The sequence below is a fragment of the Scyliorhinus torazame genome, chromosome 3 (assembly GCF_047496885.1).
Source record: "Scyliorhinus torazame isolate Kashiwa2021f chromosome 3, sScyTor2.1, whole genome shotgun sequence".
In the NCBI taxonomy this organism is placed as follows: domain Eukaryota; kingdom Metazoa; phylum Chordata; class Chondrichthyes; order Carcharhiniformes; family Scyliorhinidae; genus Scyliorhinus; species Scyliorhinus torazame.
In genome coordinates this window covers 198781720-198793911 of record NC_092709.1, presented here as the reverse complement: position 1 = coordinate 198793911, position 12192 = coordinate 198781720, and the positions used below count along the sequence as shown (strand labels likewise).

At 44.8% G+C, this 12192-nt stretch overlaps 1 protein-coding gene across 4 annotated transcripts in view; it reads left to right on the top strand.

The window, feature by feature from the left end:
* Positions 1–11798: 11798 nt before the first annotated feature.
* The window catches only part of corin (corin, serine peptidase), a 420139-nt gene continuing 419745 nt past the window's right edge, over positions 11799–12192 (top strand). For 2 of the 4 annotated variants that reach the window (XM_072496714.1, XM_072496713.1), the window contains exon 1: positions 11799–11951. In XM_072496714.1, the coding sequence (XP_072352815.1) occupies positions 11883–11951 (69 nt within the window). In that variant the 5' untranslated portion in view covers positions 11799–11882. Of the gene's footprint in view, positions 11952–12150; positions 12168–12192 lie in introns of those variants that run through there. The other 2 variants (XM_072496715.1, XM_072496717.1) reach the window with 2 other exon arrangements.

Here is a 12192-nt window from a genome sequence, read left to right as displayed (position 1 = left end):
CCGCATTTTCCCAGTTGTGGCCATATACGCTTGCTAGCGCCACCAGCCTCCCCTCTGATGCCCCATCACAATCACGTACCTACCCCCTGTTTTGCCATCACCTTCTCCATCTGAAACCGCACCCTCTTGCCCACCAATCCCGCTACCCCGCGAGCCCTGCTATCAAACCCCGAATGGAAAACCTGACTCACCCAGCCCTTCCTGAGCCTCACCTGATACTTCACCCTCTGATGAGTCTCCTGCAGCATCACCACAGCAGCCTTTAAGATCTTTAAATGTGTACCAGTCCCCCAATCTCCCCATGTTCAACATTAATATTCTGACGAGGGGGGAAGGGGGTCTCACCCCCACCCCCCACCCCCGCTGCTCCAATCCGCCATCGTCGTAACCCCAGGCCCTGCCCATCAACCCTGACCTGCCCTATCCCATTGTTCCCGTCGAACCCTCCCCCCCCCAAGAATCCCCCCATCTACCTCTTCTTGAAAACACCACTGACGGTATCAATCGTATCTCCCACCTTTCACCCCCCCCCAAGGTCCATGAAAACATGTCCGTTCAGGCACCAATGACCGTGGCCCCTCTCCCCGCCACACTCCCGTTCACTAGCCTTCGCTTGCTAGTGTGGAGGCCCCTGCCCAGGCCCCCCTCCTCGCAATCACCTCCCCCATGACCCAATCTCTGAAAACAAAGACACACAAACATAACCAGTGCAACAAAACGTCCCCAGAAAACCGCCATACCCCAAAGCCCAATATTTTCGAACCCACTGTAGCCCATAGCAAAGGTAAACTACTCTTTCCCCTCAACCAAACCAAGAACCAAAAACCCAACTGTTCCCCCCCCCCCCACAAATATAAAACAAATAAACAACCTGAAACCAGAAATAAGGCTGTACACAACATTTAACCCCCCTACCTCAGTCCGAAGCCAAACCCCAGACCCATCTCTCATTTCAACCCCAGTCCTTCGGCCTTCACAAACGCCTTCACTGCTTCCATTGTCTCAAAGTAGAAGTCTCTCTAGTTATAGGTCACCCTCAGCTTCGCTGGATAGGCCATACCGAACCTCTCACCATTGCTGTACAGTGCCATCTTCGGACGACCAAAGGCCACCCGTCTTCTTGCCAGCTCCACAGTTAAGTCCAGGTATATACGAATACCAGCTCCTTCCCACTGCACCTCATGCCTTTGCATCGCCAACTCAGGACCTTATCCTTAACATAGAACTTGTGGAAGCAAATTATGATCGCCCTTGGCGTCTCATTTGCCTTCAGCTTGGGCCTGAGCGACCGCTGAGCCCTGCCCAGTTCATACGGGGGAGGTTCTTCCTCCGCCTCCCCCAACAGCTCCGCCAACATCTTTGCGAAGTACTCAGTCAGCCTCAGGCCCTCCACTCCTTAGGTTGGCCCACAATTCTTAAATTCTGCCACTTCGGCCTATTCCCCAGATCCTCCACCTTGGCTCGGAATCCTTTGTTGGCCTCAATCACCCTCCGCAGCTCCTCACCCATCGAGGTGACTTGGTCACTGTGCTATGTCAGAGCTTCCCTTCAACTTCTCTCCTTGTTCCCGCACCTCAGCTGATGTCTTCAACACCACTGCCTTCACCAGGGCCATCGCCTCTTCCATCCACTCCTTCATCGCAGTTATCATCTCCTTTCTCATCACCTCCATGTACTTGGCGAACTGACTCTCAAATTCTCCAGCTATCACCTCGGTCAGAGTCTCCACTGTGAAGGGCGCGGCCCCACCCAGCGATCCAACCTCCACCATCTTTCCTGCTGCCGGACTGACCTGTTCACTCAACGGCTCACCCCCTTCTTTCCAGTGGCTTTTTTCTGAGTCTTAGACATTCCCTATCTTCCTTATGCCTTCCTGCACCAGTTCATTCAAAACTTGCCCCTGGAACCAGGTATTAATCTCCAAAAACCAGAGCCTCGAGCAGGATCTACCCAACATGTGACTTCCACCTACATGCCGCCACCGAAAGTCCCCAACCTAACTGAGTTTATTAACCCTCTCAAATACAGAAACACAAAATTGAACTTAATTAAAGCTATACCTTATTTCTAATACCCACAAATATAAATTACTTTAACCCACCTCTATTTCCTAACAACAATAAATGCTGGCCTTGCTAGCAATGCCCACATCCCATATTTGAATTTAAATAAAAATACTCAGCTACAGCAAGGAATTAAAAAGGCAGATGTTTTATTGGCGTTTTTTGGATTGATGTTGGAATATAAGAGTAAAGGTCTTTCTGCACTAAATGTGGCCTTGGTAAGACTACGCCAGAGTACTGTGTACAGTTTCTGTCTCCTTACCTAAGGGAGGATGTTCTCTCATTTCCAGGAGTACAACAAAGATTCTGATTCTTGAAAGAAGTGTTTTTTTGTCCGGAGATAATGTGGAGTGTGGTCCTGTATTTTCTGGAGTTCAGAAGAATGAAAGGTAATCTCGTTGAAGTGTGCAAAATTCTTACAGGAGTGTTTGACAGAGTAGATGCTGAGGGGCTGTTTTCCCAGACTGCAGAGTCTCGGAATAAGGGGCTGGCCTTTGATTTGATTTGTCACATGTACTGAAGTACAGTGAAAAGTATTTTTTCTGCGGGCAAGGGAATGTACACAATACATACATAGTAGACAAAGAGAATAATCAACAGAGAACATTGACAAATGGTACATTGACAAACAGTGATTGGTTACAGTGCGGAACAAGGAGCCAAACAAAGCAAATACATGAGCAAGAGCAGCATAGAGCATTGTGAATAGTGTTCTTACAGGGAACAGATCAGTCCAAGGGGGAGTCGTTGAGGAGTTTTGTAGCTGTGGGGAAGAAGCTGTTCCTATGTCTGGATGTGCGGGTATTCAGATTTCTGTACCTTCTGCCTGATGAAAGGATCTGGAAGAAGGCAATGCCTGGGTGGGAGGGATCTCAGATAATGCTGTCTGCCTTCCTGAGGCAGCGGGAGGTGTATACAGAATCAATGTGGGGGGGCAAGCTTGTGTGATGCGCTGGGCTGAGTTCACCACACTCGGCAGTTTCTTGCAATCTTGGACCGAGCAGTTGCCAAACCAGGCTGTGGTGCAGTCGGATAGGATGCTCTCTATTGCACATCTGTAGAAGTTTGTGAGAGTCTATGCAGACATGCCAAATTGCTTTAGCTTCCGTAGGAAGTAGAGACATTGTTGGGCTGTCTTGACTGTTGCATCAACGTGAATGAACCAGGACAGACTGTTGGTGATGGTGAACCCCAAGGAACTTAAAGCTATCGACCATCTCCACTTCGGAGCCATTGATGCACACGGGAGAGTGTGCCGTGCTACGCTTCCTGAAGTCGATGATCAGTTCCTTGGTTTTTCCGACATTTAGCGAGAGGCTGTTTTCGGTACACCATGCAACCAAGTGATTTATCTCCCTCCTGTAGTCTGATTCGTCGTTGTTTGAGATACGGCCCACCACAGTCGTATCATCCGCAACCTTAGAAATTGAGTTGGAGTTAAATCTTGCCACACAGTAATGCGTGTAGAGGGAGTATAGCAGAGGACTGAGCACACATCCTTGCGGGGCCCCGGTGTTGAGGACTAATGTGGAGGATGTGCTGTTGCCTATCCTGACAGATTGCGTGCTGTTGGTGAGGAAGTCAAGGATCCAGCTGCACAGGGTGGGATCAAGTCCAAGATTGCAAAGTTTGGTTATTAGTCTTGCCAGGATAATGGTGTTTAAGGCAGAGCTGTAGTCGATGAACAGCAGTCTTACATAGGTGTCCTTGTTGTCGGGGTGTTCGAGTGTTGATTGTAAAGCCAGGGACACAGCATCTGCTGTGGACTGGTTGGGATGATAGGCAAACTGCAGTGGATAGAGACCATCTGGGAGGCTGGCAATGATCCGTCTCATGACTAGCCGCTCAAAGCATTTCATGATAACAGATGTCAGGGCCACCGGTCAGTAGTCGTTGAGGCAGGCTACCTTGTTCTTCTTTGGTACTGGTATTCTGGTGGTCTTCTTGAAGGAGGTGGGGACCTCAGAGCAGAGGAGTGAGATATTGAAGATATCTGCGAATACCAGCTGGTCTGCGCAGGCTCTGAGTGCTCGCCCAAGACTCCATCAGGGCCCGTCGCTTTCGCGGATTCACTTTCAAGAAGGCAGCTCTTACCTCTGAGGCTGTAATAGTGGGTATAGGTGTGTCCAGGGCTGTTGGGGCGGGTGACACTGATGCATTGGCTGACTGCTCAAAGCAGGCATAGAATTTGTTCAAATCATCGGGTAAGGATGCTCCAGCCCCAGATATTCCGTCTGGCCTTCCTTTATAGCCTGTGATCTTGTGTAGGCCCTGCCATAGTCGTCGTGGGTTAGTGTCGTTGGCCTGGGACTCTAGTTTGATGCGGTATTGTCTTTTTGCATCCCTGATGGCTTTCTGTACGTCATACCTGGATTTCTTATATAGGTCAGGGTCATTTAGGACTAATAAGGGGAGAAATCCTTTCCCGCAAAGGGCTGTAAGTCTTGGAAACCTTTTACACTAGAGGGCTATGAATGCTCAATAAATTTAGAGTACCCAATTCATTTTTTCCAATTAAAGAACAATTTAGCATGGCCAATCCAACTAACCAGCACATCTTTGGGTTGTGGGGGTCAATGTTTAAGATTGAACTTGATTCATTTTGGGGCACAAGAGAATCAAAGGAAAGGGGGAGTGGGAAAGTGGAGTTGATGTAAATATTCACTCTGATTTTATTAAATGGTGGAATAGGCTTGATGGGCTATATAACTTATTCCTTGTACTATCTCTTAAGTTTACCACTCTCTGAGTAATGATTTTGTTCTTCATACCTGTTCTAAAATTTCCCTTTAATTCATTTTCATTTACACCCTCTAATCCTATATTTTCTGACAGACTTTATCAATTTATTTTCTGAGATTTTGGGGTCCGTCGTGCAACAAGGAAGCTCACTGACCTCGCAGAAAAATGCATTGAGAGTTCTAGCATTCTCCGTACTGGGACTTTTAACTCCCTCAACATTACTATAGCATAGTTTAATGCAGATACCAAGCTTATGCCGGAATCATGTCAGTGACACTCTCATTTCATGAATGAAGAAAAGTGCAAACATTTAAAAAAATAACTTTTTTAAAATCTAGTTTTTAAAAATTTAATAATTCATCATAATGGAGACATTATTAACATTTCAAGAATATAAAGTTCCTTTTTCAGAACCAGAATGAATGTTCAGCAATAGTTATTATTCAGATCATTGTTAGAAACCCCGTTACACCTCATTAAATAAGTGTTTCTAATGGCATATGGGAGTGGAAAAGGGGAAGCTCTTGCAAGTCCTGTTGGTTTTACTGATTGGCTCTGGGGAATAGCCACAGTGCAGCCTATTTGGGTACTGTAAGCGCAACTTCAGAATTGCTGTGTTAATCTGTGCTTGCATTAACTCCTGAAGTTGCAGTTAGATTCAGGTTGACAATGATGGAGAACACTGACAGTTCACTGTCAAATTCCAGGCTACTGTTGATTAATTTTGTCATACTGTTTGATATATTTTTTAATGTCTGTCATGTCCATGCATAATTTTCTAGACTGTAAAGTTAATGGTTCTCTAATCTTTCTCATAGCTCAGTCTCATTACCTTTGGAATCAGTAAGTGTGGGCTCAAGTTCCATTACAAAGATATAGGCTGACACTTCAGTGCAATACTGGGGAAATGCTTTATTGTCAGAGGTGCTGTTTTGAACTGCGACCCTGTTTGCCATCTCCCGTGCACATAAAAGACCCCATGGTAGGATTTGAAGAAAAGCAGGGGGGTTGTCCCCAATGTCATGGCAATTTATCCATAAACATAACAAACAACAGATTATCTGGTCATTGCTTCATTGCTGTTTGTGGGGTCATGCAAATTAACTGCTGCGTTTGCCTGAAAAACAACATTGAGTTCTCTCAACGACCAATTCTTTGACTATGAAATGCTTCATTCTGAAGACATAAAAGTTGCGATAGGAATGAAAATTTGCATTCTCTTCAAACGTTTGTTTCAAAATATGTATAGTACTTTACATTTGTCAGTGGCAAATTTCAGTTATCTTTTTGCCAAACTTATAAATGGTCTACATCCTTTTTAAATTTCCTTACTGTATCCTCTGCTTTTATTATTCTCTCCAATTTTGTGCCTGACAAATATGATCATTTAATGTTGGTTTTGATATCCAAGGTTTTTTGTATGGATTAGAAGGAAGAGGGGTCCAGTAAGGTTTGGCGGGGCTTAATTTAACATTTCTACTCAGTCTCGCAGCATTGTATGTTATATTTTCAATGTAGTAACATTCCCATATGAGATGCTATTTTTCATTAAACCAGAATTAATTTAATGGACACTTATCTGTTGTAGCCTTTTTTTTTAAAGTTCATTCCTGGGATATGAGCATTGCTGGTATGGCCAGAATTATTGCCCATCCCTAATTTCCCTTGAGAAGATGGGTAGTGAGCCACCTTCTTGAACCGCATGAGTTCATGTGGTGTAGGTACATCCACAATGCTGTTAAGGAGTGCATTCCAGGATTTTATCCCAGCAACAGTGAAGGAACAGTGATATAGTTCCAAGACAGGGTGGTTGTGATTTGGAGGGAAACTTACAGGTGGTGGTTTCCTATGCATGCATCTGCTACCATTGTTCGTCTAGGTAGTAGAGGTTGCAGGTTTTGAAGTTGTTGTCGAAAGCCTTGGTGAGTGCTGCAATCCATCTTATAGATGATACATATTGTTGCCACTGTGCATGCATCAGTGTAGAGGTAGTGAATGTTGAAAGTGGATGGGGCGCAGGTCTGACAGCATCTATGGAGAGAAAAGGGAGCTAACGTTTTGAGTCTGGATGACTTTTCTCACCACAGATGCTATCAGACCTGCTGAGATTGTCCGGTATTTTCTGCTTCTGTTTCAGATTCCAGCGTCCGCAGTAATTTGCTTTTATCTGGGGAACTGATCAAGTGGGCTGTTTTGTCATGGATGATGTTGAGCTCCTTGAGTGTTGGAGCTGCACTCATTCAGGCAAATGGAGAATGTTCCACCACACACCTGACTTGTGCTTTGCAGATGATGAACAGGTTTCTTTTTAAAAAAATATATATTTTTAAAGTTTTTTCACACAATTTTTCTCCCTTACAAACAATACCCCCCCCCCCCCCCCCCCCGCCCCTGTAACAAAAAAAAAAGAGAAATCGCGCAGAGCAAGATATATACATGGCAAAATGATATATTTACACAGCTTTGTACACTGGCCCTCATCCGTATGTGCCAGTTTCCCCAACCCTTCATGTTATTTCTTGCACATCCACCCTCTCAGGCAGTCTCCCCTCCCCCCCCCCAAGGACGCCCCCCCCCCCCTCCAAGGTTGCTGCTGCTGCTGACCGACCTTCCTCTAACGCTCCACGAGATAGTCTAGGAACGGTTGCCACCGCCTGTAGAACCCCTGCGCAGACCCTCTCAAGGCGAACTTAATCCTCTTCAACTTTATGAACCCAGCCATATCATTTATCCAGGCCTCCAGGCTGGGGGGCTTCGCCTCCTTCCAGATGAACAGGTTTCTGAGAGTCAGGAAATGAGTAGCCTCAGGCCTGCACTTGTAGCCACGGTATTTATATGGCTGGTCCAATTAGGTTTCTTGTCAATGGTAATCACCAGGAGGTTGATGGTGAGCTTTCAGCGATGATAATGCCACCAAATATCAAAGGAGATGGCTAGATTCTTTCTTGTTGGGAAATGGTCATTGCCTAACACCTGAGTGGCATGAATGTCACGTCACTTATCATCCCAAATCCGAATGTTGCCAAGGTCTTGCCACACGTAAGCATAGATTGCTTTTATATCTGAGGAGTTGTGAATGGTACTGAACACGCTGCAATCACAATGAATATTCCCACTTCTGATCTTGTTTTGGAGGAAAGGTCATTGATGAAGGAGCTGAAGATTATTGGTGGATATTAGCAGGATAGATAAAGGGGAACCAGTATGTGTAATATACTTGGATTTCCAAAAAGTGTTTGCTAAGGTACCTCACAAAAGGCTTCTTAAGATAAAAACCCATAGTGTTGGGAGTAATATATTAGCATGGATAGAGGATTGGCTAACTAGTAGAAGGCAGAGTGATGGGATAAGTGGGGCATTTTCAGCATGGTAACCTGTAACTAATGGAGTACCATAGGAACCCGTGCTTGGGCCACAATTATTTCCGATATACATTAATGATTTGGACAAGGGAAGTGAAGTTTGTGGATAACACAAAAGTAGGCGGGATGATACAAAGAGTCTACAGAGGGATATAGACAGGTTACGTGAGTGGACAAATGCTTGGCAGATGGAATGTAGTGTAGAAAAATGTGAAGTTGTGCACTTTGGTAGGAAGAATAAGGAGCTGAATATTATTTTGGTGGAGAAAGACTAAAAACTGCAGAAAGCTGCAGCACCGAGGAATCTGGGGGTCCTCGTGCATAAATCACATAAAGCTAGCATGATAATTCAGCAGGAGGACGGCATGTGGTGCAGTGGATAGCATTGGGACTGCAGCGCTGAGGACCTGGGTTCGAATCCCAGCCCTGGGTCACTGTCCGTGTGGAGTTTGCACATTCTCCCCATGTCTGCGTGGGTAGGTGGATTGGCCACGCCAAATTGCTTAATTGGAAAAAAAATAATTGGGTACTCTGAATTTAAAGAAAAAATAAATGATAATTCAGCGGGTAATAGGGAAGGCAAATTGAATGTTGGCCTTTATTTCAAACGCAATCGAGTATAAATATAGGGAAGTCTTGCTAAAACTATACAAGGCACTAGTTAGACTACACCTGGAATATTAAGGAAAGATAATCTTTATTAGTGTCACAAGTAGGCTTATATTAACACTGCAATGAAGTAACTGTGAGAGTTCACTAGGTTGATCACGGGTATGGAGGGATTTGCTTATGAGGACAGGTTTAGTGGGTGGGGCTTGTACTCACTGGTGTTTAGAAGAATGAGAGGTAACCTTATTGAGACTTCTCAGGAGGCTTGACCATGTGAATGCTGAGAATCTTTGTTCCTCTTCTGGGCGCGTCTAGGACCAGAGGGCATAATCTCAGAGTAAGGGGTCACCCTTTTAAGACTGAGATGAGGAGGTATTTCTTCTTTGAGGGTAGTGAATCTGTGGAATTGTTTACCGCAGAGGGCTGTAGAGGCTGGGTCATTAGGTGTGGTCAAGACAGAGTTGGACCGATTTTTCATGAGTAAAGTGAATCGAAGGTTTTGGGGATAAGACAGGAAAGAGGAATTGAAGATTATCAGATCAGATCAGTCGCGATCTCATTGGCAGGTGCAGCACGGTGAGGCTGTGGTTAGCACTGCTGCCTCATGATGCCGAGGACCTGGCTTTGATCCCAGCCCTGGGTCACTGTCCGTGTGGAGTTTGCACATTCTCCCATGTCTGTGTGGGTCTCACCCCGACAACCCAAAGGATGTGCAGCATAGGTGAATGATTTCCAACAACCACAGCATCATGCTCTGTACTAGGTATGGCTCGAACCAATGGAAAGCTTTCCCTTCAATCCCATTGACTTCAATTTTGCTAAGGCTGCTCGATCCTACACTCTCAAATGCTGCCTTGATGTCAAGAGCAGTTGCTCTCAATTCACCGCTGGAATTCAACTCTTTTGTTCATGCTTGCTCCAAGGTTGGAGTGAGACCTGGAGCTCTGGCAGAACCCAGCAAGCGAATAAGATAATTCATCATATCAGAAAATAAATAAAGAATTTGCAACTATATGGTAACTTTCATGACCTCAGGATGTCCCAATATGCACTACAGCCAATTAACTATTTTGAGGAGGAATTTCTTCTCAATGGATTGTTAGTCTTTGGAATTCTCTTCCACCGAGATCAGTGAAGGCTGGTTCATTGAATAAATTCAAGGCTGAGTAAAACAGATTTATGATTGACAAGGGAGTCGAGGGTCATGGAGAACATGCAGGAAAGTGAACTTAAGACCGCAATTAGATCAGTCATGATCTTGTGGGATGACAGAGCAGGCTTGAAGGGCTGAATGGCCTAGCCCTCTTATTTCTGATGAATCTTTGTTGCACGGTCTCAAACACCTTAACATCCTTCCTGTAGTGGAGCACCCAGAACTGGACACAGCACTCCAGTTGAGGCTGAACCAGTGTTTTATTCAGGTTTTTCATAATTTGCTTTTGTGCACTGTGTCCTTATTTATAACTCCTCAGATTTCCAAATGCTTTATTAACTGCTTTTTCAGTCTACACTGTCACCTTCAATGATTTGTGATCTCTGTTCCTGCACATCCTTCAGAACTTTACCCTTTATTTTATCTTGTGTCCCTTCATGTTCTTCCTACCAAACTGAATTACTTCACACATTTCTACATTAAATTTAATCTGCCACTTGTAATAATAACAACCTTTTATTGTCACAAGTATGAAGTTACTGTTAAAAGCTCCTAGTCACCACATTCCGGCGCCTGTTCGGGTAAGCTGGTAAGGGAATTGAACCTGCGCTGCTGGCCTTGTTCTGCATCACAAACCAGCTGTCTAGCCCACTGACCTAAACCAGCTATGAGTTTGGCCATTCCAGCAACCTGTCTTTGTCCTCCTGAAGGTTATCACTATTCCCTTTGCCATTCACAATACTTCCAAATTTTGTGTCACCTTAAGTTGTGCACCCAAGTTCATGTCATTAATTTATATCAGGAAAAGTAGGTGTCCTATCACTGACTCCTGGGAAGCCCCAACTACTTCTTTCTGCAAACCAACTGTTCACGACAACTTCCTGTTTCCTATCACTCAACCAATTTCATATCCATACTGCTACTGTCCCTTTTATTCTCTAGGGCTTTATCTTTGCTGACAAAGCTGCTGTGTCACACTTTATCACATGCCATTTGGAAGTCCATGTACACCATATCAACTGTGTTACCCTCATTGATACTCTGTTACCTCATGAAAATTATATCTTATCCAAGAAATTACATCTCTGATAATGTTGCAACAGTACTGCACTGCAAATCAGTCTAAATTAAATGCTCAAGTCTTTGGGGCAGATATTGAACCCGCAACATTCTGTCTCCAAGAGGATAGCACTCCCGCTGAATAAAAGTTTACATTAATAATGTAAATCACTCTAATTTTTCAGAATTTGCGTCAGTTACCACTTTTTTATTTTTTAACCCAATAAAAATATTAATTTGTCTGAAGGTGTATGTACAAAGGCAACATGAAGTCACTTAGAGTTGTGTATATTCAGTTATCAAATCAAGAAACCATTCTCGATTTGAATTCATCATTGAACATCTATAGCTCTGGATTCCAGAAACATTTCCCGCGTTATCTTATCTTTTCACGGCGCCCAGGGCCCAGGTTCGATCCCGGCCCTGGGTCACTGTCCGTGTGGAGTTTGCACATTCTGCCCGTATCTGAGTGCGTCTCCCCCCCCCCCCCCCCCAAACCAAAGATGTGCAGGGTAGATGGATTGGCCACGCTAAAATTGCCCCTTAATTGGAAAGAATAAAAATAAATACTTTATTTTGCTTTTTGTTAGAGTAAGCCATTGAAAAATTAAACTGAATGTAATTGCGAATGACAATTCAGTTAGACTTCATAACCTGTTGCTCTGAGGTGTACCTGAATTACATTGAGTAGTGTTCAGCCCTTTGCAGAGTAGTGTTGCTTTAAGGCGCTGCCAATGCAGGGCTGCGGGAGGGGTTTAGTTTTTCTTACGTCCCGAAATGCCGAGTATTGTGTGAGCTCAGCGTGAGCCTATTGAAAGCGAGTACAAGTGAGACTTCTCAGGCAGTCTAATGAGGAGAGGGAACCGGTGATCGCAGGATACAGCCTATCTTGCAATGCTGTCAGCGCAACAATGCGCTGCCCTCAAGCCTGAGGAGCAGTACCAGCAAGTCAGCGCCACCGGGGTAAGAGCCAAATCTAGGGGGCACATCACGCGCCACGAACAATTCCAGGTTGCTTTGCCCTCGGGTTCTGTGTCTCTGTTTTACTTTCCTAAAATACCAATTGTTCCACCGCAATTCAACGGGAACAATTACTGCAGGCTTGTTGGGTTAGCAGAGAATGAAACGGCTTAACTTTTTTTAGTTGCGTTTTAATGGTTTGTTGTTTGTTGAAAGAAGGTGAGTTGTGCCAGCAGCCTTGGCT